Here is a 25,343-nt window from a genome sequence, read left to right as displayed (position 1 = left end):
CTCCTCTCAGGAATGTGTAATCCCTGCGTTCATATCTGTGAAGTTATTATCGCAGCGTGGAATAAAAACCAGGAAGGACATTTCCTTGGCCGCCCTTAGTGAAGAGATAACGCAGAGGTGTTATCAGCGAAACTAATAAACACCAAAACAGCCGTTGCATCGTGTGCAGCGTAAATAACAAAAGGGCATAAAACGTATTCACAGTCACGTACAGTATATGCTGGGTTATAGAGGCCTTTATCACTGGACACAAATGGCAGGAGTTAAAACCAAGGTCTACATTACTGCTCATTATTCCTGATGTCGCCTCTGGTACAAAATATAAAACTGTATTGTTTTCACGTAGGGTATTGTTGTTGTTGAGCATTCTTCATGACCTTCGAGGGATCTGCTGACATATACAAAAACCGCACACTGGCAGCTACGAAGATAATGCTGTGTCTCTCGCTCTCTTTTTTCTCTCGTCCTTATGGTGTCCATGTGTTTTTGTTTAAGTTAAAAAAAATGGCCCACAAAATTAACATAATAGTAGCCCATGACGGTCAGTAAGATAATGTAAGATACTTTGTGCAACCTGAGATAGAATTGACCAGTTCGGTAACAACTCACAGCTGATTATTGGTTATTTATCCATTAACAATATTGTCACACATTTTAAGAAAAAAAACATCAAGTGATTTCTAAAATGACAAAGAAGTCAAACGAAAGCATAAAAAGAGTAGATAACTAAAGATAAATCCCAACTACAAATATAAATAATACATACATATTTATATAAATAAATAACTACTATGGTAAATAACTTTTTTTTAAAATTTTATTTTAGAAAAGACACATTTATTTTAGCCCAGAAATGTATAAGATCAACAGTTCGATTCCTGGTCTTTCTGTATGGAGTTTGCCAAGTCCACGGGATACCAGGATTTATTTCAGGTGTGAGTTCTCTGGTCTCCATCCCATAGTCTAGAAACATCCATGTGCAGTCTGTACGCAGTGACATGTTTGTCTCTGTATGTGGCTCTGTAGTGGACTCACAACCTGTCCAGGTTTTGCCTTACTCTCAGGCAATTACCTGCTGCTCCCTGACCCTACAAGACCCTACAAGAGGCTGCAAAAAAAGAAGTGAATATTTGTTGACACTTCCACATCCACAAAAGGAGCCCGGAGTAGGTTTCTGCTGCTTCACAAATGTCTTTCAGTTCTTTATTCATAACAACATGATTACAGCACAAACAAACCGAAAAGAAAAGAGGCCGAGGCTGAAAAAACATCTGTTCACAGCCATAACAGTTGTTGTCCTGTTCGTCTCTCTGAGCTCTTTGTCTTGTGCATTCTGCTAAAAACAAAGAGACTTCACGGCTCCTGTTCTTCAGAGTCATTGTCTAAAACAAACAAGTGCGAAGTAGAAAAATGGTCGTGATTCATGATCATTTTCCAAAGCACAGAAAAAGCCCTTGCCGTGAATTATGACCGCTCCTCGTTGGCTCTGCTCCTCTTTATGTTTTGTTATGTAGGTGAGTACGAGGCTAGGTGACGATGTTTATAGGTCTGACAGACTGTAGGAGTGCACTCTGGCTGAGCGGTAATCACACCCTGAGGAGACGTTCAGAGCCGGTCGTATCCACTGAGCAGGAGCTGGTGGTGTGAATAAATACAGGTGGAGTGAATGAAGGGCAAACTCAGACGAACAGGGCACGAGACTCTGGGTAGAAATGTTCTCAACAAGTCGTTAACTATTTGAGCTGCTGTCGTGTGTGATTGGGCAGTGGTGGCTTAGCGGTTAAGGAAACGGAGTTGGGAAGGTTTCAGGTTCGAGTCCATCAAGTTGTCACTGAGGTGCTCTGAGCACGGCACCGTCCTCACTCACTGTTCCTGGGCCCTTGAGCTGATCACTTTGGTAATGGGTTAAAAGCAGAGGTCATCATGACAAATAGTTCACTTTCACTTCTATTAGCACCGATCTAATGTCTCTCGTCCATCACTGTAACACCAGTCTAATGCAGTTGCCGTGTTGCTCCCTCCATCAGGTCTGGTGACCAGCTTTTCCATGACCCCGCCCATCATCGACAGCTCCAGAGGCGACGTTGTGATTCCTGTCTTCCAGACACTCACATTAACATGCAGGTACCTTCTCTCTCTCTCTCTCTCTCTTGTTCTCTCTCTTCTTTGACCTTTGTGTTGCTCATGTTTTAGTCACAAATTATTACAATTGCCGCAAAATATCAATGAAATTGCCCCATAAAATTAACATAATGTGGCTCTTAATGGCTCATAAAATGGATAGAGTGAAATCACAACGCAGAAATACCTATTTAATTATCTACTGTAATAATGGTAATAATATTGTTTTATGTAACATTTTGACAATAAGTGAACAAAAGCTTAGGATGACATTTAGCTAAGAAAAGACTAGAGAAATTAATTCATAAAACAAAAACAAATTAAAGTAGGAAGAGATGGTGCTAACAATAACACAGGCCACAAAAAAAGACAATAAAGTGCACTTAATCCCAGTCATTTCTAAAAGCTAACATCAACAAAGCTTAACATTAGCGAAAAGATAACTCATAAAAACAACAGTTTAAAACATATTACTCAAAAAACCATGTTATTACCCTGAAGGGCAATTTGTTTTACAGGCAGCAGATATTAAATTATTCACAGTAAATCACGTCAGGAGTTGAACGTTGTGAAACACACACAGCAGCTTCACCCACGTACACACATCACAGGGACAGATGGTGACTGGGACAAATTGACTTATGTACCTTACGTCCAAGGAAGTACCTGGAACCATATGGTAGTCGTTGTTATGGGGGTGGGTGTGATGGTGGTCCGCATAGATTGACTTGTCCGTGCTTATGGTCCTGGCTCTGTATCAGAGATCATCGTCATCATCATTGCCAAACATTTTCACAACACTGGACCATTTTCTATTTTTTTGTCAGGGTACAGGACTCGAACTAGCAAATGAAGAGAAAGGTTAATGTTTTGTCAATGTCCAAATTTCGCTGTTCCCTGAACGTGAGAGTCAGACAGTGTGAGAGGGCGTGTCTTTGGAAAGACAGCATGGAGGCAGATTTGTGGCAGATTTGCGGTGAAATCAGTCGTCAAGATCAGTGGTCTCCAACCATTTTTGAGCCATGGCACATGTATATCATCAAGAAAAACCCCACAGCACACTACCTAACAGAAATCTCACAAAAAGTATATGTAATGAAATATAATAACATTCTGGTTTATATTTACTAAATATATACTCCTGTTTAGTTGAAGACAACACTGATATACTGACAGGAATTGAAGAAAGACACAAAGATCTTCTTCAACAGCTCTGATTGTTTTTAGTTTTCATAGCCATCTGCTGCCACCTAGTGAAGAGTATTTAATTGTTCGAAAAAAAATAAATATTAGGTTTCGGACCTAATTGAAATTTGATAATTTTCCACTGCACAGATCAGGAGTCCCCGACACCTGGTTTGTGGACCGGTGCCGGTCAGTAGGTCATAAGGCACCGTGAGAAAATGCACTTCAGTTTTACTAAATTACTTCATTCTAAGAGAATCCAGTCATTACCCTTTACTTTTTTCATTCATTCTGTCAATGTTTCAGAACGACAGGTCATTCAGACTGTGATACCAACAGAAGAAAGTCTAAAAGATGTTTAATTTAGAAACTTTAATGATCCTTCAACAATGACGTGGTATTACCAGTCCACAGTAACGGCTGATACTGGCCGATCAGTCCTTGGTACAAAAAAAAACTGCTGGTCTAGACCACAGAGTGCCACGAACCATTTGCAGTTAAACAAATGTCTCACATTAGACACAAACAATTCACAAGGACAAAAAAAAGCTTTTTCATCAAAGCCCAGATGGTGGCCTATAAGGCCCAGTATTTCTTCAGTTCATGTTTTATTCTGTTGCTGCCAGCGCCTGCAGTTCCACTTAGTCTTAATCAAAACTCAGCCTTGGAAAGGTTATGAAGCATTGTTTGGGATTTCTAGTGCAATTTGGCTGATGTTCAGCGCGCCCACTCATTCCTGACAGAGCAGAGGCAACAGAGTGACTGGCCTTAAATGTTTCATAACAACCGAGGCTTATCCTCAATATCCCTGCTGCGCTGCCCACTGCCGAGCTGGTCTCCATTATCATGTTTACCATCTGTCTGACCCCAAAACTCCCCTCACACCTGTGTTTAATAGCTCTGTACAGGAAAACCTTACATTATCAGCAACCATCTTCTCCTGGGAGATGAAGTCAGTCTCGTTCTTGTCCCTACAATTTACACGTGTTATTATTAGACACTATTCACAGGGGCTAGAAACCTTTTAACACACCCACCACCGCCGCCGTGGCCCTAAGTGATGCTTCACAATTATTTCCAGTCATTTCTGGCCCAGTCTGAAACAGAGAGGCAGGAGGTGAGAGCACAGCTATCATGTTTCAGACAGCCATGACTCTAGCGCACACATAAACCCTGACAGTTATTACGTCGGCCCATAAGTGAAATAATGAGGCAGAGCACGGACACACACACACAAATACAAAAAAACTGCCAAACGTTTCCATTAAATTAAAACGATAATAATATGTGCGCCAATATTTAGCCATGTGGATTTATTGTAATCAACTGATGTTATTTTATGAAGAGAATTGAAAGCGACTCTGCAATTTTCCCCTTTCATTAACGAAATTACTGCTAATTTATCATTTTGATTCTCATTTGGACGTCAAATCTGTTCCATGTTCTCTGGTTGAACACAGGGGACAACGCACTCTGGCCTGGACGTGGCCCGATCAGACTTTGGCGGGACAGGAGCTAGCCAACCGTCAAGCCCAACCGTCGAGCACCAGAGACCCAGACCAGACGTCCATGTTGGTCCGAGAGTGTCGAGGGCGACCTGGGTGGCCCTACTGTAAGAGGCTGGTCCTGAACAGAGCGCGGACCGTGGACACGGGCTACTATCGATGCTATTACAAAGACGTGAAGGCCGTTATCGACGGAACTACAGCGGTCAGCGTTTACGTCTTTGTCAGAGGTGAGACATTCTCAACTGTCATAGATCATGTTCACGTTAGAAACGATTGAAGTTGCAAAAATGATCATATCACACATCCTGTGAAGTGCTCTTTTCTAGTATCGACCTTGCTAAGAAGTCACATGGAATTTCTCCCGAGTCGTATTTTATGTTTACTCGTGTTTAAAAGGCCAGGCCTGTGACTCGAAAATGAATCGTGCCATGTATCAATTTACTTCTTAAACCATCTTTATCTTTATTTTCTGAAATCCTCTTTTCGTTGCCGTGAGCTTCCATTGCTGTGTGCCCCCTACTGGTTCTTGGTTCAGAGTAAACCTGTGTCCTCTGCAGCTCCTGGCCTCATCTGTGGACCATTTAGTTTTGTTTCTCTTTTCTTTGGGAGCCTTACAAGAAAACCGTAGCCGTCCTGCTGTAGGAGACCTCCTGGTTATATGTGACTCCAATTTCAAAGCGGAGGCCCCTGCCTTATTAAAACGAGAAGCTGTTGACTTTGTCTGAGCAACACAATAGAAGTTGGCAGTATTTTCATTTTGGAATGAGAGGTGAAACGTCTTCAAGAAACCTTCTCCGTCCAGTTGCCCTCGATGCAACTACTTTTGGAAGTATCAGTATCAGTACTGGTACAGGCCAGTACACGAGTTCAAATACTTGAATCGGTTTGAAAATAAAAAAACTATCAGGACAACTGTAATGTAAATTAATGTAACGTTGTGTGAAATTACAGCAGGCAGATTGGACCAGAACTCTGTTCTTGCAGGGTCAGGTGTTTGAGTTCGCTGCTCTAAACTGACTGACAATCCTACACAGTGGCCAATTCCTGTCTAATTATCTTTTTTTGGGGGGATTGGCTCCTCTGTTACCTCTAGGGGGATTGGCTCCTCTGTTAACCCTAATTGGTGCAAAATGAACAAATGAGCATGTGAGAAAAATAAATATGATTAGAAATTGGTGCAAAATGAACAAATCGTGCATGTGAGAAAAATAAATATGATTAGAGCCAAATAATTTCAACTGTTTGTCGTTGCCAATCTGCAGTCCTGACTGTGTTCACCGCAAGGATTCCGAGGCTTCGATCTCCCCTGCACTCAGTTCTCAGTTCTCAGTTCTCAGTTGTCGGACCTTTCTCTTCGATGCTGTGTGGAGCATACAGGAAGAAGTTGAGGTCAAAGTGGACACAGGGACAGATGGCTAACATGAGGCCAAATCAGGCTGACCGCTCCCCTCGTGTGCGATGTCTGTTTATTCTCTCTGACATGTTGCCAAAACCGTTTCCACAGATCTGACCGGGGGGCTGAACAGAAGCAGATGAAATCGCAGCCATAAATTAGACCCAGCGTGTGTGGAGATGAGAGGGGGACGCATTTGGAGTCGGTTAGAGGCAGACACGGACTCTTTGTTGCTCCAGACGCACACATGGTGCAGGCTGGACCCAATTGCGATGCCTCAGACAACAGCGGGCCTGGGTGCCAATTTTTGTGTCAAAATAGATAAAACACAAATATTGTAGAGTTGTGTCTTTGACTGCAGGGACCTGACAGTAATGGCCACTAAGCAGGCAGGTGGTGCAGTGGATCAGCTGCTGGAACGCGGTTGTTAGCAGTGCAGCCCGATAAACTGAGGGGAGAGTGTGTTCAAATGAAAAGATCATCACAACAATGTTTATTTGGTTTGGGGTCTGTCTGAGGTTCAGGGACTGATCGACGACCGTGACCAAAATGTGGAGCCAGGACTTTGTTATTAAGCTGTTTGGCTTCTTCTCTATAATCCTTTTTAATCTTTGTTGTTTCGGTTTTTCCAAATATGAATCAACTGAAGCATACTCAGAAAACAACGAAGGTCCAAGTCAGAAGCCAACGTGATTATTATTGACTGCTCTGCTCTAAGTCCTGACGTAATGCTGGTTGGTGGATTGGACCAAGGTCTGTGACAGACGACCATCAAATCTGGATTAGGAGAATTTTCAGAATATAACAAAGTCTGGACTGGACTGTTGACCATTCTCTTCTTTATTCTTTCCTTTCTTTCTCCCTTCCTTCTTTATTCTTTATTCTTTTCTTTCTTTCTCCCTTCCTTCTTTTCTTCCTTTTTCACTCATTCCTACATTCATTCCTCTCTTCCTTCTTTCGTTCCTTTCTTTGTTTTCTTCCCTTATTTATTAATAATTATTTGCTTTCTTCAAAAAGGAATTCTTCAGTCATTTATTCCTTTTTATGATCTTTTCCTCCCACCTACGGTCCATCCTCTGTCTTCCTCCTGACCCGGTTCTGGACTTTCTGTCTTGTCAAAATGATTGCTGTGTGTCACTGACAGAGACTCATTGTTCAAACCTGGCTTTTACCAGACTTACATTATTTCTGTCACATCTCAGATTGGTCTACTACCAAAACTACGTGGTCTACGTGTCCTGATGGACACGACTCTTTGTTCGCCCTCGCAGTGGCTTAAAATGAAGCAAAGGAAAAAAAAAGACAGGAGTCAGAGAAGTCTTATCAGAACAGTAACAGTAGTCAGAGTTAGAAAGAGAAGTGACCAAACTGTCCTCTCCAAACATCTGCTCACTTCTCACACCTGCTTCGGGAACATGATGTTTTCTTTGGTGGGAGACGTAGAGCAGAAATTATGATAGTTCTGTTGTGTTCCTTATATCTGTGAGAAGCTGTGACCCTTTAACAATGAAGTGAGAATCAAAAAGGATAGAAAACAATTCTACCAGCAGGAGTTAAAGGATGAAACTGGACAAAGAAGGTTCTTTTTTTTCCTTTTTTCCAGCTGACGTTGAATAGCAGTTCTTATGTACTTACTGTGTGGAGGACGGAGTGAGCAGCTCCACCACTGCAGGATAATGGTGATAAAGCGAAGTCATTATCAGACTCCCATGTCCTGAGGGTCATGAAGTAACCTCACTAATACCCGTCATTATCTGCGCTGCAGGCCGAGTTACTCTTTATCAACTCCCTGCTTCTTTTTTTTTTTTTTTTTGCATTCAGATCCAGAGCAGCCGTTCCTCAGGAGAGGCGGCCACGGCACGGACCCTGAAAATGACCTGGAGACCATCTTAATCACCCGTTTCTCCACACACGTCATCGTGCCGTGTCTGGTCACGGTGCCCGACCTGAACGTCACACTCCATACGGTTTGTAGCGATCACAGTGTAACCGTTCTCCCTGCTCTGCTGCTTTTTATTGACTTGTTTTATCGGCGTTTCCTCTGTGTGTGTGTGTGTGTGTGTGTGTGTGTTATCTCAGTATTCCATGGTCCTGGAAGGGAGTGGGATGACATGGAGCAACAAGCGCGGTTGGTCCATTCCCAGAGACATCATAGACAGTGTGCCCATGCTCATCGGACTCTTGTGTGTCGCGATCCTGGATGGAAAAGAATATCAATCTGCGAACTATTTGATTCACACGACGGGTAAAAAAATTAAATTATTATTATCAGTCAAAAAATCAATTAAAGTATTTATAGCATAATAATATTTTTAATCGTTTGTAGCTCTTTCACTTCCTCTAAATCATTCTTTCCCAAAGACTGGGTCACGACCCTCAGACCCCATGAATATACACAATACAGTCTCAACAATAACAGAACATAAAAACACAAACTGTGTTAACTGTGGTATAGTCTAATATTACAATATAACTATATATATATAAAATAATAATATAATAAATATTAATTTCCTTTTGGGAAACTGAGTTTTAAATCATACATTCATCTTTTTTAATGACAAAATTTAAGGGCTTCAATGACTGCACACATAAAATCCACATGAAATTTTGATCATTTATTATAATTCGTCCCCTGGTTTAACTCAGAATGAGCTTCTTTTTATGCCGTCGTCTCTTCTGTTAAAGTAACATGTTGGATTTTCAAACATGCCTGCAGTGAAACGGAATAGTGAAGTATGAAATCATTTTTAAAAACAAATCAAAGCGTCATTGAACATAAAAGAGCGGGACATGTTACAAAAGCTTACGCTGATGATGTGATGATTTATTCTTTGATGTTCTAGATCAAAACGGTCTCAGTACAAAAAGAACAACTCTCAGTGAAGGCTTTAATGCTCGCGGTAATGAAGTATATAAACAGTTGCCACCGTTACTGCGTCGCTACGACTGAAATACTAGAAACGCTGGACGCCGTCCAAAGCTTTCCTGGCTTTTCTGTCTTATCTTGAACTCAGGCTCCTGTATGTTTTATTCTGATTTCCTCTTACTGTACAAAGAGAAGAATGGCAGCGGTATACACCACTGACAGACAACTATTTGCAGTTATGGGATGGCTCCTCTGGTAATTTCCTCTGCTCGGGTGAGGAAGGAAAAACCGCTGACAATGTCGCTTCGACCTTTCTTACGGTCTCCCTCCCTCCGTCCCTCTGTTCCTCCCCTCACTCCTGTTTTGTCCTCCCCTCTGAACAGGAAGTCAGGTTTATGATGTCAAGCTGTTTCCTGAGGACCCGGTGGAGCTGTTGGTGGGGGACACTCTCACCCTGAACTGTACCGCTCTGGTGGAGTTCAACGCCGGGGTGGACATTCGGTGGTCCTACCCTGGCAAAGAGGCACGTAGCAGTAAAAAAAAGTGTTTTTGCCACAAAAAAACAACTTGTTTTTAAGGTGTCTGTTTCCTCCCAGCAGACGAACAGCTGCGTGGAGACCAAGCCTCACCGTGAAGCTCTGTCTCACGCCACAGAGGCTGTGAGCGTCCTCACCATCCAAAGTGTCAATGTGACAGACACCGGGCCGTACGTCTGCAACGTGACCAGCACGGACACCACACTCACACAACAGACGCAGGTCATAGTTCACGGTGAGCGCTAGCTGAGGGTAGGAGATGACCCGCAGCCCAGCTAATCCATCTGATCAATTCAACTAAATGCCACGTCAATAGAGCTATTAATAAACCTGGATCTACTGTGTGTACATGGGCTAAGACCTGAAGTGAAGTCCAGATTCCCATCTGAGAATTCCTTCTTTGCAGAATATATATTATATTTCACGTTCTCATTTTTAGTAGTTTTTACTTTTGACTTCTTCTAGAAAGACCATTCATCAGCCTTGACTACAGAACTGGACCAGTGGTGGAGGTAACTGCTGGACAGAAGTCCTTCAAACTAAACGTGAACGTGTCGGCCTTCCCCAGCCCTGAAACACAATGGTAAGAACGGAGCGACCCACGGAGCGACCCACGGACCTCCTGCTGCGGAGACTTTGGTTCTAATTAAAGGGCAGAAGCTCCTCGGTGTACCAGCAGCTGTGTTTGTCTGTGTCCAGGTATAAAGAGGGCAGGGTAATAAACCAGCGGCCAGAGTTCAAGATAAAAAGGATGAGGGTTCACCTGAACCATGCTCTGGAAATCAAGGAGGTCTACCAGGAGGACGCTGGCCTGTACACCGTGGCACTGAGGAACACTGCTGCTGCACTGGAGAGGAGGCTCAACATCACACTTGTAGTAAATGGTGAATACTGTTTTAGTTTGAATCAAATCAAGTCAGGTGGTGTGGAAAAAAAAAACAGACTCGTTGACCACATCTCCTCTCCTCCAGTGCCTCCACAGATTCACGAAAAGGAAGTGGCCGAGCCCTCCAGTCCGTATCCCAGTGGGAGCAGCCAGACTCTGACGTGCACCGCCTATGGCCTCCCAGCTCCCAACATCAGCTGGCAGTGGAGGCCCTGGGGTCCCTGTGTTCTCAGCAGGCAGTAAGAAAAAAACGGAAAAAAAACTTTTCCTACTTCTCCAGTTTCTTTCTTTCTTACTTGTAGCCAATGTAGAGTTTGGATTAAATGGAGCAAAAGACTGAAAAGTCAGATTCAGTTGGTTGAAAATGTTACTATTTGAGGGGGCGAGTGATGAAAGCGGTCTGTGAGAAATTACAAGGTTAGAAGAAGGACACAGAGAGGAGATGGACGGACAAAAGGTGCAAAGATTAAGAAAGAAGAAGAAAACATAGAAAAGCCTTCTAAAGGTCAAAGCTGTTCCTCACGGCCAGACCGTCGGCCACGGTTCAGTGCTCACCTTCACTCTTTCAGACTCTCGTCCTTACTTTCTTTTTGTGAAGCAGACATTTGCAGAGATATTCTTGTTAGGACTCTGCATTGGGTTTTTTGTGAACTGCTACTTTGGAACCTGAGAAATTAGGTTTCGGCTCTTTGTCATTGGGTGCCGTCTTTTGGAGGCAGTGACAGAAGCAGAAATTAGCATACAAGTGTACTCACACACACACATACACACACTGGTTTTCTGTGTTTGTGAGCACTTCACAAACAGCAGCCCTGCCCCAATCCTAGCTGTTAGAAATATATAAATAATAACCCAATCCTAATCCTTATCCTGACTCTAATCTCATCCAGATTTTAATCCCAGCTTCAAACTAAATCTTTAACCTCAAAATAATCTGTCCCTCAGTTGGGACCATCAAAATGTCCCCACAATGACACATTTCCCCAGAATGCAGGTACTTCGCCATTAAAATGTCCCCATAACTACAGCGAATGCAGGTACTTTGCCATTAAAATGTCCCCATAACTACAGCTATACCAGACACCCACACACACACACACACCGCCCACACACACTCAGACACACAGTCCCTTATTGTCAGGACTTGCCTTTGGCTTTTTCACTTCTTTCCCGTTTCTTCTGAATGTCAAAATACAATAGAGTGGATTTAATGGATATAAAGTAGACTCTGTTATTTCTTATTATCTTTTAAGGCTGGGGTTTTTACGTCCGCGCCGGCAGAGTATTACCCTAATATTCACCTGACTCCCCCGTCTCCCTCCAAGGCCCAATTTCTTTAGTTATTGCTGTTTTCCTGACTGTTCTGGTCCGTGAATCACGAGTGCAGACACACGGCGCCACTTCTTGTTTTTGGAGACATTGACAGGTCCGGTCCATGCCCTGTCTGTGTGGACATCTTAAAGGACAATAAACTGACTTCCACAGAGGCGTGACCTTTTATATAAGAAGTGAATTTTTACTTTTTGGTGGTTTAGAAAAAAAAATTGAATTGTTATGATCTGTTTGTTTTTCTCCTAAATTATGTTTTTCATAAAAATGTAATTAAATTGCTATGAGTCAATTCAATTATATGGACTATATTATTAATTACTAAATTAAATTGCTATGCTTCAATTCAATTATATGGACTATATTATTATACTCTACATATATATACTATATATGGACTATATATTATATGCAAGTGAGGTCATATATTTGTGAAAATAACATCTGGCCTTTTTAAATTGATTTTTGATGCATATGTAAAAATGTGTAATCTGTTTTTAAAACACACTGTTTTTCTAACAATACATAGAAAATTAATTAAAAAAAATGGGAAAAAACACCGAGCCCTTATGGGAAAAAAAATGCAAAACCACATTTAATTTCATGTTTCATTAGTTCTACTGAGATGGTCACACTGTGGATGTGTGTACGTAATGGCTATGGATTCTGTATTTTTTTTTCCATTAGTTCTCAGAGTATAATTGCCTGGGTTTTTTGTTGCAAGCTGACACAGTGATGTGAAATACGATCTGGAGAATGTGAGAAAAAGAGACTCATAAAAACCTCAGGATGTCTGGTGTGATCTGCTGCTAAAATGTTACCCCACTGCTCTGCTCTCTGCATGTTGATGAGAGGAGCGATGTGATGATTTCTTTTTCTCTCTGCGTCTCCTCCAGGGTTCGACCAGAGCAGCAGGGTCGACAGAGCGACGTGATCACGGACTGTCAGGACTGGCAGGACGTCAACACGGAAAACACGATGAATGAAATCGAGGCCATTGAAACATCGGTCAAAGTTGTCGACGGGAAACAAAAGGTTGATTATTGGTCGAGCATTTACTTTTTCTGACGTTTCTTTCGTTCAGTGACGACATCAGGGGCTAGAGTTATGCAATGGTATGACTCCCTCCCCTCCCCCTCTGCCTGACGCCGGAAGGCTGTGATGATGATGATGATGATGATGATGATGATGATGATGCCTACACCCCAACTCCCAGGTTGGGTTGTGTCAGAAAAGGCCGTGTAAAAACTGCCCAATCACAATCCAGACTAGTGCTTTAGCACCTGTGATAAAGGGGAGGGAGTGGGGGTCCAATGGAAGGACCTGTAGAGAATTTCTTATTTAGTTTATTTATATTAAACTTAAGGGTCTCAGTCAAGTGAGATTTTGACCAACATCGGACCAATGTCGGTCCTGAGTATCGGATGGAGCCATCCATAGTATTTATGTATGAATGTATGTAATGGTGTCATTGTTCATCATCCTGGTTGAATTAGCGTCTCGCCCACCTTCTCTCACCCCACAGACAGTCAGCAGGCTGCAGATTCGTAACGCCAGCGTATCCGTCTTGTACAAGTGTTCTGCCGAAAACAAGGTTGGCAAAGATGAGCGGCTGATTTACTTCTACGTAACAAGTAAGTATGCAGGTGATGAGAGAGTCCCAGCAGCGTTGGCATTTCATATTCGGAAAGATAAGATTTATTTTAAATTGTGTCTTAATGTGATGATTGGTTGGATGTTTTAGCCAACAGCAGAAATAGACACTCATGCCAGGATTTGTAATTGCACAGATATGGCTAAGACCTGACATTTGGATTCATTTACTTGGAACGTTAGATAACACATCACCAGGAGTGTCGTATTTTCCTGTACGACCCATATTGTTAGATAACACATCACCAGGATTGTCGTATTTTCCTGTACGACCCATATTTGTTTAAAGACATTCAGGTCTTGTGTTGGTGTTTTACATATGGACGACTTGAGACTTATGTCCATTTCATCAGGACCAGATAAAATGCGTAATCACAGCCGTAAACGACTCCCATCACCGTTGACCTTTTAAATTGTTACTGTTCAGTAGCCACGAAGAAAGATTAGCTGTTAAACCAAAAATGAGCTGCTGATAAAGACGTCACATTCACTGTTCAGTAGGAACAGGAAGCAGGAGAAGAGCACGTAATATTTAGGTTCTTATAAACGTCACCCGCGTTGTCTTTGTATCTTTACAGCGATCCCCGAAGGTTTCAGCGTTGACGTGCAGCCCTCAGAGAATCCCCTGGAGCAGGAGACAGTGTCCCTCGTCTGCAGCGCAGACAATTATACCTACGAGCAGCTGCAGTGGTACCGCCTGGATCCTCAGAGCCTGCAGGACGAGCAGGGCAAGCCCCGAGAGCTGGACTGCAGAAGTGTCCACCTCTATGCTGACAGGCTTGACGCTCAGCTCTCCTTCAAGGATCCGTCCAACAGCTGGGTCCTGGACTTCACCGTCACCTCCATACAGCTGCGGGACGAGGGTCACTACGTGTGCGGGGCTCAGAGCAGACATGAGGGAGACAGACAGTGTCTGTTCAGATACATATCAGTCAAAGGTGAGAGATGAAAACGGTCCAACACTTCAACACCAACAGCAACAGAGGAGAGCAGACGCTGCAGTCTCAGCTAATTCTAGAGAGAAACTCAACCTTTGGCAGTGGAATCACATTGTGGAGCTCAGGAGCCCTAGGCTGAACAATAAAACATATTTACAAAGAAGTGCCCACCCACACACACACACAAACACACACACACTCAGACCCATTTCTGAACGTAATGGGCAGAGAAACCAGTGATCGTGAAGCCCCAATGCGGGCTGACAGAGAGGAGGCGCTGCAGGGTCGTACAAAACCCAAACAAATCATTTTTCATTTATGTTACGTTTTTGTAATCTTGCGTCGGTGCCTGAAGCAGAGATGTTCAATTTAATGAGATTTTTTTGACTTTTGCTCTTTCTCCAGTTCTGTGAGACCTTTCAATAAATACCGTATGCATTTTTAGTACGGCAGTGGATTCTGTACTGATCACACCAGTGCATGTTGGCCTCTTTCTCCCCTCCCTACAGCCATAGAGGCACCTCGGTACAAACGCAGCCTCAACAACCAGACGGTGAACGTGACCGAGTCTCTGCGGATGGAGTGCGACGTGGAGGGCAGACCTCTGCCCCGCCTCTCTTGGTTCAAAGACAACCAGCCTCTCCACCAAATGTCAGGTGCATAAATATGTCAACGAAGGCGATGCTGGTTTACACAACAGTGTAGCCCATTGGTTGCCAAGAACCCACACATATCACACACACACACACACACACATAGAGGAAAAAGTTTGTTATGACGTGTCTTAAATTAGCACGACGTGTTTGTTTCATCACACTCCTTTACTGTCAAACTTTCCCAGAACTTTCTGATGTAATTTCCCCCCCCAAAAAAAGTTTGTATAATTCAAAAAGAAATCTTTCAGATTGACAAACAAAGTCAATACACACGTTGTCATTTGAATAATAAAAAAAAAAAAGTTTTAGTTTCGCCAAAGTACCTTGAGCTTAAAATACCATTTCAACATCCAGTTAAATATTATATATTCATATATTGGAAAAGGTTTTGGAGATTCTGACTCTTATGAAATACGTGGAGAACTGCAGTACCAGTACTCTGTCAACCCTGGACGTGTACGCGTCGTATTTTACATATGATATATGGAAACATACGTTACAGAAAAGCACCAGAAAAACCACCCACTCGCTCACCCACACACTCTGTATTGAACACACATGTCAAGACGTGTATGCTTAAGTGCCCCCCCCCCCCCCCCAAAAAAAAAAAGAACAGTGCACACACTCCCACCCACAGATACACACACACACACAGCCTGCGGGGCAGTGGAAACGGCTCGTTGGTTTTTACATCAGGAGGTGAGAGAGGGAGGGGGGTGAGGGGAATGGGGGTCAGTGTGGGTTTGAGTGACAGCTGTTGCTTAACATGTGGGGGGGTGTGGGAGGGGGGGGGGGGACAGGACTTAGAGAAACATTAGCAAAGATGTTGTTGGATTTATGAAGTGAGATGGAAAGAAGTGACAGGAAGTCACATCCATTCACAGCAGGTGTGTGTGTGTGTGTGTGTGTGTGTCATCCCATAATTCCTTGCAGGGATCCAGCTGCAGGATTCAAACCGCACTCTGAGTATCCAGCGGGTACGAGAAGAAGATGCCGGTCTTTACACCTGCACCGCCTGCAACCAGCGTGGATGTGTCCACTCCACAGCTGCCGTCAAGGTCATCGGTGAGACACACACACACACACACACACACATTAAAACACCATGTTAAAGACTTCAGTGTAAACACCCGAGTCGTGTCTTTAGTTTGAAATCACAGGAGCCTTTCAGCTCAGGCTGTGTAGGTTTGCACCTGAATCTTTTTTATCAACTTTTGGCAGATTTTTATATGAAGTATGAATAATTTAGTAATTTTGCCTAAGGCATAACAGATGAGGTGAATACTCGCCTTCTAACCTGGACTGACCTGCTGGGTCGAACACCTGCATGAAAAGTTTTTTACATCAGCCGACACGGCTGGGAAAGAGAGTGAATACAAACCACATTCGTGTTTGGTACCAAATCTGTAATGTGTTATTACAGGGTTGGGATTCAAACTGGCAACCCTATCACCACAGAGTTTTTTTTAACTCTTTTAACTAATTCTGCTGAGAAACATGTTTTTTTTTTTTGCAAATTTTGCAAAATAATTCAGAGTTTTTGTACCATGTAGTGAGCCACGACCCTAATTCAGAGGTTTTGTACCATGTAGTGAGCCACGACCCACTCCTTGAAACCTGTTTCTAGCTAACCTAATGGAATGTTCCAGAATGTGTCCGACACAACTTTTTTTTTGTAATGTTTTGAAGGAACCACTATCAAATTTTGTTTACATTCAGCCAAAAAAAAAAAAAAAAAAAAAAAAGAAGAACTTTCCTGTTTGATAAATCTCCGGATCATTTTAGTATTCCATAAATAATCCTGCATGTCCTGTTTTGTCAAGGTTCAAGTGACAAGGCCAACGTGGAGATTGTTATTCTCATCGGGACTGGAGTCATCGCCGTGTTCTTCTGGGCCATGCTCCTTGTCATTTTCTGCAACGTGAAACGGGTCAGACAATCTTTTCCTGTCTTTTGGTGACAAACTGTTATGACTGTAATTGAGTTGCTCAAACCTCTGGACTGCAGTACGGTTGTCAGCACGCAAGCACAACCTGTCTGATCTCAGGAGTAAATCATGGACTGCAGAGAGAGCTCTTCAACATCTTCTTTGAGGGAATTCGGTTCCTCACAAATACTGCAATCGGTGCCAATAATGAGCCTCACGCTGCTTTTTTCCCTCCTTCGTCACATCCCTGTTTTCTCTAAATTCTTATTATTGGATTCCAACATCGATGACTTTTCTCCTGTGTGTTTTTTTTATTTATTTCATGCACTCTCAGTCAAACAGATGAGTTTTCGCTCTTTCATTCCCGCCTCATCCCTAAAACATTATTTTCACCTCAGTCCTATATATTTACCTTGCACCTCACTGCTCCTTTTCTTTGCTCTCCTGCCCCTCAGGTTAACCCCGCAGACATAAAGACGGGCTATTTGTCCATCATTATGGACCCAGTGGAGGTGCCTCTGGATGAGCAGTGTGAATACCTGCCCTACGACTCCTCGCAGTGGGAGATCTCCAGGGACAGACTCCGACTTGGTGAGCAGCTGGAAATGATTTGAGAAAGAACATGGGTGAACTGAGGGATGGCTGGGTGGGGGGGGGGGTGGGGGGTGTGCGTGAGGGGAATTTAGATCCTCTAAAACGGCATAAAATTAATCCTCTCACAAATCGTGTTTAATAAAAATTTCCTTTCCTAAATTGCATTAAAACACAATCAACAACTTGTTTGTTCAGAATCGTCTGTTTATTAGTTGGTCTGATGTGATTTCATTTCACTTTTCATTAGTCCCTGTCGCAGCTCGACGGAGCAATATTTTTTATTGCAGGGACTAGAAAACGATTGGATAAATGATGCAGAGAACGTCCCTTCAGTGGAAGTCTACAAGCAGTGAGCAGCGGGGAAGGGTGGCTTACTTGAGTTGAGAAAAACAGAACCACTTTTTATTGATAGCGCTTTTGGAAACGAGCTGGTGATTTTAGTTTGTTTGTGAATGTGACATCAAGATCACTGGTTTTTAAACTATGGTTCGTGTACCCATGGTCATGTACAACCTGATTTCCATGTATCAAAGGGTTGTTTTAGGAATGATAATAATCCTTAGGCCTCTGTTTCTGTATTTTAATATTGATCAGAGTGATGACATTTCTGCCGTTTTCTCACTGAAAGTAATGCACACTCGCTCCTTTTTAACTAACACGGAAGTCGATTCAGGATTGAGCGTGGAAGCGGTATTAAAGGCCAAATGTTTTGTGAGTTAGTAAAAAGTAAAAACATCTGAAAGCCACCAGTGTCGAGACAAATAGTCTGTGGCATTTTTTCCCATTTTTATGTAAACTACGAATAAGATTCTAGGCTTTTATCGTTTCTGGCTTGTATGGTTATTGTCTTTTCCTTTGGTTGTTTGTTTGTGTAACTATTTAATTTAATGAACAAAGAGAAGTGCGAGCTAGCCAGCGAGCAGTCCACACTTAATGACTGAATTGTGCTGTGGGCAGTTTAGGAAATGATTCAAAATAAACTACTTTTTATTTTCCCCCCTAGCTTGTTAAAACAATGACACGACTGTAGCTCAGCCTCTAACGCAACAAGGGCAGCATGAGATCGTGTGGTGTTAAATGTCGAGTCTGACACGATCACTGCGGTGCAAAAGTTTCGCTGAAAAAACTTCTACTACTTTTAAAACTTTTGGAAATTCCATAGTAGTGTAGAAAGAACAGGGAGCAAATTTCTAAATCTAAATAAAAAAAAAACACAGGCACAGTAAAAAGAAAAAGAACCCCTGAAGTGGACGGAGCAGTTACACGACGACTAATCATGGTAACGCGTTGTTCTCCAAACGTTGCCATTCAGGTTATAACTCCTTCTCGTTGTCTGTATTGATTCCAGATACATTTACATTTTGTGGCACTGTCTACCGCAGCAACTTGTCTTTTCACAGTGACACTAAGAGCAACCTCTCATTGATCAAACTGTGTTGTTTTTCTCTCCCTTCCTGTTCTTTCTCCTGGGAATGTTTTGGCACCCGGTGCCTTTGGAAAAGTAATTGAAGCATCCATCCACGGCATCAGCAAAAGCAGCGGCCCCGACACGGTGGCTGTGAAAATGCTGAAGGGTGAGATTTGTCTCGGTGTTATTTGAATTGTACATGAGCGCTGGGGGAGGCCGGTGCCCGGCTGTGAGGTGGACTCAACAACTTTGATAAACAGTAGTTTGTGCACATGCAGTGCAGCCAGTGTGACACCAAAACTCTTGACCATAAACAAGAAAATAAAAATATATTTTTATTTCACGTCCTGTGGATGACCTGCTGTGTTTCTGGTTCAGATGGAGCCACAGCCAGTGAGCACAAGGCCCTGATGTCGGAGCTAAAGATACTGATTCACATCGGTAATCACCTGAATGTAGTCAACCTGCTGGGAGCCTGCACCAAACCAAACGGTGTGTAAACACACACACACACACACACATGTTCAAATGACACTAAACACCAGGATACCAAAGGCTACGCAGGTCAAAAAAGCTTGACTTTAGCAGTGCACAGGGTATACAAAAGAGTATACACAATATATGTAGGAAAATGGAAGTTGTTAACTGGGAAACTGTTGCTTTTACATGGGATTTGTTACAGCAAACAGACCATGAAAGACCATGGAAAATGTTAAGAAAAATACTTCAAGATTGTGGTGAATATTTTGTGGTTTTTAAACTTTACTGTGCGTACTTAACGGTGGCTAGTAGAACAGGTCAATAGTTTTCAGTTTTTAATACTTCAGTGAATTGTGTTTTAGGTTAATTTGAAAAAAAAAGTGCCTCCCAACAGTGTGTGCAAATTACAACATGAGCGTCAACTGTGTTAGTAGAGCAAAAACTCCCAACAGTGTGTGCAAATTACATGAGCGTCAACTGTGTTAGTAGAGCGATCATGCGTGGGTGGATGGTGGAATTTTTGGATGGACAGTAGCCCATCATTGTACCCATATGTTTGACTGTGTAAAGAATGTATTTAATCAAGTTCCCAAATGAATTAATCAGGATTAAGGATCTGGATTAATGGCAACTCAAATGTCTAACTCCCGTTCTCTCTTCTGAATTGTAAATAACGTCCCATAAGTGTTTTAACATTACAGATGAATCTGTTGCGTATTCAAACACAGGTGCTCGGGTGATGGCCTACAGGTAAACATGTTTGCTCTGAATCACCATAGACACAGTGGCTTGTTGAGCCTCCTGTAGAGGCTGAAAGACGCTGCCTGCGGTGAAGGCCTCTCAAATAAAATTGTAAACACTCCAGATGCTGAAGCAGCCTTTCCTAAGCCGCTCTATCTCTCCGAAACTGCACTTGTTATTGAAGTACCATTTGCGGCCTGTAGTAGCTCTCCACTTTATTCCCTGTCGCACTACTTACACAACGTGTTACAAAAAAAAAAAAAAAAAGCTAATCTTAGTGATTCAAGCCCGGAAGTGAAGCCACTGACAGCTCTACTGGATGTGAATGTAGGAATTTTGAAACTTATACTTTAAAGAGAATTTTCCAAATCTTAAATCATTTAACATTTCAATTAACTTTAAACATCACAGTTAGAAAAGAATTCCATATAAAATGTAATCATACATTTTCACCTTGATGGTTCCAATCCTAAACCAGAACTGTGCATATGCAAAATGTTCAAAGTAAAAATGTTAGCGAGAAAGACTATGATAAAGTGCAAAAAACTATTAGTTGATGCTAATTTTTAGTAATGCATTAGCTAGCGCAGCGCTAATTCTAACTTTTTTAATTTTAATTTTATTATTGTCAAATACTAATGTAGCAGTTCAAAAGGATCGACTTCGTCAATATTGTTGAAGAAGAAGAATCACAATCCCAAAAGAGAAAAATCCACTGTTGCTAAGTGCAATTTGCTCCACTTAGCAACAGGAAAGTGATACAATACAGTATGCAAGTCAAAGGTCAGTTGCATAATTGTGGATTCAGAGGCTGAAGATAATCTGCTGTAAAGACATAATGATGCTACAGAAACGTCGCCTGTCTTTTCTCAGCAAATATTCTGTATATTAGCCTTCAATTTGACACAGTTTTGTTTGTATTTTGGCAACGATTACATTAACCTTAATGATGCCGTTATATACTTGTACATATATATATGTATATACTGTGTCTGGGTCAAGATGTAGCCATGGTTTTTTATATTTATGTATATACTGTGTCTGGGTCTAGATGTAGCCATGGTTTTTAGGCGTTATTACATTCAGTAACAACATGGATGAGACGTTATCACAAAAAAGAAAAATGTGCGAGAGAAAAATAAAATGTGATTGCAACTCACTTCTCCTCTTCTTATAATTAAATTCTAAAAAGAAAAAAATCATCAGCAAAACTCTGTGGCGCATTAGATCGTGACAGTAGAAGAAGATAACACACTCTCACACACCCATACTGGCTTTAGTGTTTTGTGATCACTTCACGTCGACGTAATGCATCCCTTAACTCCTCGTCCTAACTTTTACTTTTATTGAATCAAGCTTTTTTTTTTTTTGCCAAAAAACATGTCCTCATTATTCTGAGTGTCCCTATAACACTGCTTCCAAAACACTGTCCTAAAACCCAGTGTCCCCACAAGTGTAGCCATACCAGTTTCACACACACAGAACTCAAGAGATTAGGACTAAGCAGTAGACAGCACTTATCTGTGAGCTAATCAGTGAAGAAGAATATTTTTGCAGAGAACAAAGTTTGGAGCTATTTAAAAAAATGTCATGTGATCAGACCACTCCAGAATGATGGACACGTTTATCATGTGAAACGATAACATCCAAGGCGAGTCTGTGGAGGAGGAGGAGGAACTAATAATAATGTGGTGTTGTTTCAGTCACTCACTTCTGTGTCCAGTGTGTTTTTAATGAGCTCTCTGTGTAGTTTATTGTTTATATTTCCAGTTCTGACCTTTTCTTCTTACTGAGGTCTTGGTCAGGGTGCAGCTGACGTCTGCAGACTGGGTCTCAGTCCGTGTCACTTTGCCACCTGTCAATCTTTACCTGCAATCAGCCTCACCCTTCACACCTGCCTCTCTGACCATCAGCCTCATCACTCACACCTGTTCCCCTGTGTTTATATAGATGTGCCTCTCCACTCACTTGTCTTCGTTTGGCTGATGCATGTGTCATGTTTTACTCTGTGCTCATGGTTGTTTGGTTTTTGCTGCATTTTGTTTCTTTTGGGATTTTTGGGTGAACGTTTATTTGAACTGAGACTTATGACAGTATAAAGGTGTTTATACCTTTGGTCTGATGATCAACACAAACGTGATACAAAACACGCAGCTGTGCATGGGCATAAAAAAAGTCACAAAACCAAAGATTGTATGTGAATTTTGTAGCAGGATTTTATATCTGAAATTTAAACTAATATCAGATAATGTTTTCAGCGAAACTAGTTTTGTTCATTGTTTGTGTGTACAAATGCGCAACATGAATTACACTGGCACTGAATACAGCGTTAGCTGTGAAGCGAAACTAGTTTTGTTCATCGTTTGTGTGTGTACAAATGCGCAACATGAATTAACTGAACCACAGTGTTTTATACAATATTCGCTGTGCAGCATAGCTAGTTTTGCCAGCTTTGCTCCACATTTGGGTGAACACTGCAAAGTGGGCGTTAACTAATCCACTTCGAGATGAGGGTTTCAATCCCGAATTAACAAATTTGGGTGCTAAACCATAAAAATGACTAGTGAAGTTTGACTCACGTCAGTCTGACTGAAGTCTGTGCTGTTGTTTGCTGTTCCTTCGGGGCAGTTTCTAGTAGAATGAAGTCTTTACATCATTGCGTTTACAACTGTTCACTCAGACCTGTTTTAAAATCAATTCACATCAAGCTGATAAACAACCCCCCCACCCCCCCCCCCACCCCAAAATGAAGTAATGCAATAGATAATTTATGACATGTGAGTTTGTGAAATGGCTCTTCCTGTTTCCCAAAAAAAAGGCCAATCATCTCAGCTGGCAAGTAGACGCATGAATAAGAACGGTGTTTGAGGGGGAAAAAATTAGCTCTTCATCAAGAAGCAGAAATCATTCCAACGTTTTAATCAAGCCAGATGATTTGTAGCCTCATTTCCGCACCACACTGCTGTGAACAAACAAGAACGTGTGTGTCTGTGTGTGTGTCACCAGGTCCGCTGATGGTGATCGTGGAATACTGCAAATATGGGAACTTGTCCAACTTCCTCCGAGCCAAGAGAGAGTTTTTCCTCCCATATAGGGTATAAAATGATCTCTATAAAATGAATTTAATTTAACAAATATTTTATCAGGTCTCATGAGCCAAATTTAATTTTACAAATATTTTATCAGGTCTCATGAGCCTTTGTTTTTTTTCTTTTGTTTTTGTTTTTTTATTATTTATATTTTCCTGCCTGCCTTCCAGTTGTTCTCGTTCTGTTCTTCTCAGGATCGTTCTCCAAAGACTCAGAGTCAGGTCAGGAGGATGATCGAAGCAGGTCAGACAGACCAAAGAACTCGTAACCAACCGCCTCCGTCCTCCTCACCGGACACCGTAACTCAGAAACCTGCGGGTGACAAAAGTGAGTCCATGTTGTGTCTGTCGACACAGTGGCAGAACTCTTTATGTAGGGATGCAAAATGGATCATTGGATGGTGAACAGAGGTTCAGTTCTTAAATGGTGGTATGCGTACCTCCATTTTTAAATAAGCCCTAACAAGATAAGGTAGAGCTGAACATATTTAACATGAATTATCCATCACGAACGGCCAACGAACCAAAAATGTTTTGGTCTGTTTGAGTGTCAGAGTACAATATTGTGATGGTTACATCATTGAAAATGGTTGTGGAGAAAGTGAAACCCACTGAAGTAGACCTCAGGTCTCCGTGTGTGTGTATTTGTGTGTGAATATCTCAACCTGGAGGTCAACTCCTCCGTGATCCCCAACATGTTAAGAGCTGAAAGTGGAAATTGGATTTTTCTCTCATTACGGCTCCCTTTCTCCTCCTTCCACCTCTCTTCTTCCTCTCTCCAGTGGAGGACCTGTGGAAAACTCCTCTGACAATAGAAGATCTCATTTGCTACAGCTTCCAGGTGGCTCGTGGGATGGACTTCTTGGCCTCCAGAAAGGTTAATAGTCAGCATTACAAAAGCTACAAAGCGTCACATGGGCACAGTCAATTCCTTTGCTTTTCGTAGGTGATATACCCTCACTTAATCAATGACCTCCGCTGGCTAACAGTTGACAGTATCAGAAGACCCAGGAGGTGGCAGTATTGCAGCTGTGACTAAGTCTAGATCTGCAGGAGGATACAAAAGAAGAAGCAAAACTCTGGACGTAGCAGGGTTAACTTGACATATAGCCTTGGTCAATACTCTACTATATATAACACCCTCTAACATGCTAGATGCTAGTTGGCCCATAACATACCTGGTGATAAGTGCCTATGCCGTGTCGTCTATAATCACGATTTAGCACCTCCTTCAGGCCAAGGAAAGGACGTTACAACCTAAAAAACAGAAACAGCTTTTTGGTTTAAAACATTCACTCAGTTGCAGAGGTACGTCGTACAAACCAAAGACAACCCATTGATTTAATAGAAAATCAATCAGGTTTGTTGATGATAATGAGAATTAAAAGGAAACCTGCTGTTACACCAATTACCCACGATGCAATTTGAGGAAAAAGGTCAGTCTTTCTAACAATGACAGGGTGTAATAAAGGGTAAGACATTGGGGAAAAGCATGGACCACTTACTGGTTTGAAAGACGGATCGTTGAACTGCTAAAAATGAAACAAAACAGACGCTAATGGAAGGTGAAAAAGTGTACCCAACTGCGGGTACGCTGACCCCTAATGGTACATAAGGGCGTTAAATGGGGGACAAATTTTATTTCTTTGTTTTTTGCAAGAAAAGTAAAAGGACGACTGTTTAAAGTTTGGATTTTCAAATGGACAAAAGTAACCCTTCAATTTTCATTCATTTTTGCAACTTGAAAAATAAACTGTGTGTTTATGCATTTGACGCATAAACACACTTGTTTATAAATGTGTGCAGGGTCGGTTTGTGTCGTCGAGAGATGAAATTAAAACATACTTTATATAATTGGCGTCTGTGTGTGTAATTAGCCACAGCGTGTGTGTCTGACTAACAATGAAACTCAGACACAGCTATAGGTGACGGAGGATGTTAGGAGGAGGATGGCGTTGGAGGCGACCGTCTCGCCCTGTAGGGCTCGTTTACGTGACAGCTTTGTGAATGATGTGGTAGCTGCAGCAGCCC

At 42.1% G+C, this 25,343-nt stretch overlaps 1 protein-coding gene across 1 annotated transcript in view; it reads left to right on the top strand.

Moving 5' to 3' along the window:
- Positions 1-25,343, top strand: part of flt4 (fms related receptor tyrosine kinase 4) — a 46,502-nt gene that overhangs the window by 16,317 nt on the left and 4,842 nt on the right. The window contains exons 2-22 of the mRNA XM_017039542.2: positions 2,028-2,124; positions 4,767-5,041; positions 8,029-8,174; positions 8,287-8,452; positions 9,460-9,599; positions 9,676-9,847; positions 10,078-10,195; positions 10,312-10,496; positions 10,584-10,737; positions 12,724-12,862; positions 13,353-13,461; positions 14,059-14,418; positions 14,928-15,074; positions 16,008-16,139; positions 16,898-17,004; positions 17,457-17,597; positions 19,070-19,169; positions 19,382-19,495; positions 23,231-23,319; positions 23,508-23,640; positions 24,095-24,189. Coding sequence (XP_016895031.1) covers positions 2,028-2,124; positions 4,767-5,041; positions 8,029-8,174; positions 8,287-8,452; positions 9,460-9,599; positions 9,676-9,847; positions 10,078-10,195; positions 10,312-10,496; positions 10,584-10,737; positions 12,724-12,862; positions 13,353-13,461; positions 14,059-14,418; positions 14,928-15,074; positions 16,008-16,139; positions 16,898-17,004; positions 17,457-17,597; positions 19,070-19,169; positions 19,382-19,495; positions 23,231-23,319; positions 23,508-23,640; positions 24,095-24,189 — 3,119 coding nt within the window. The remainder of the gene's footprint in view (positions 1-2,027; positions 2,125-4,766; positions 5,042-8,028; positions 8,175-8,286; positions 8,453-9,459; positions 9,600-9,675; positions 9,848-10,077; positions 10,196-10,311; positions 10,497-10,583; positions 10,738-12,723; positions 12,863-13,352; positions 13,462-14,058; positions 14,419-14,927; positions 15,075-16,007; positions 16,140-16,897; positions 17,005-17,456; positions 17,598-19,069; positions 19,170-19,381; positions 19,496-23,230; positions 23,320-23,507; positions 23,641-24,094; positions 24,190-25,343) is intronic.

The sequence above is a fragment of the Cynoglossus semilaevis genome, chromosome 15 (genome assembly GCF_000523025.1).
Source record: "Cynoglossus semilaevis isolate Cse_v1.0 chromosome 15, Cse_v1.0, whole genome shotgun sequence".
In the NCBI taxonomy this organism is placed as follows: Eukaryota; Metazoa; Chordata; class Actinopteri; order Pleuronectiformes; family Cynoglossidae; genus Cynoglossus; species Cynoglossus semilaevis.
This window is presented reverse-complemented; position numbering and strand designations above follow the sequence as displayed.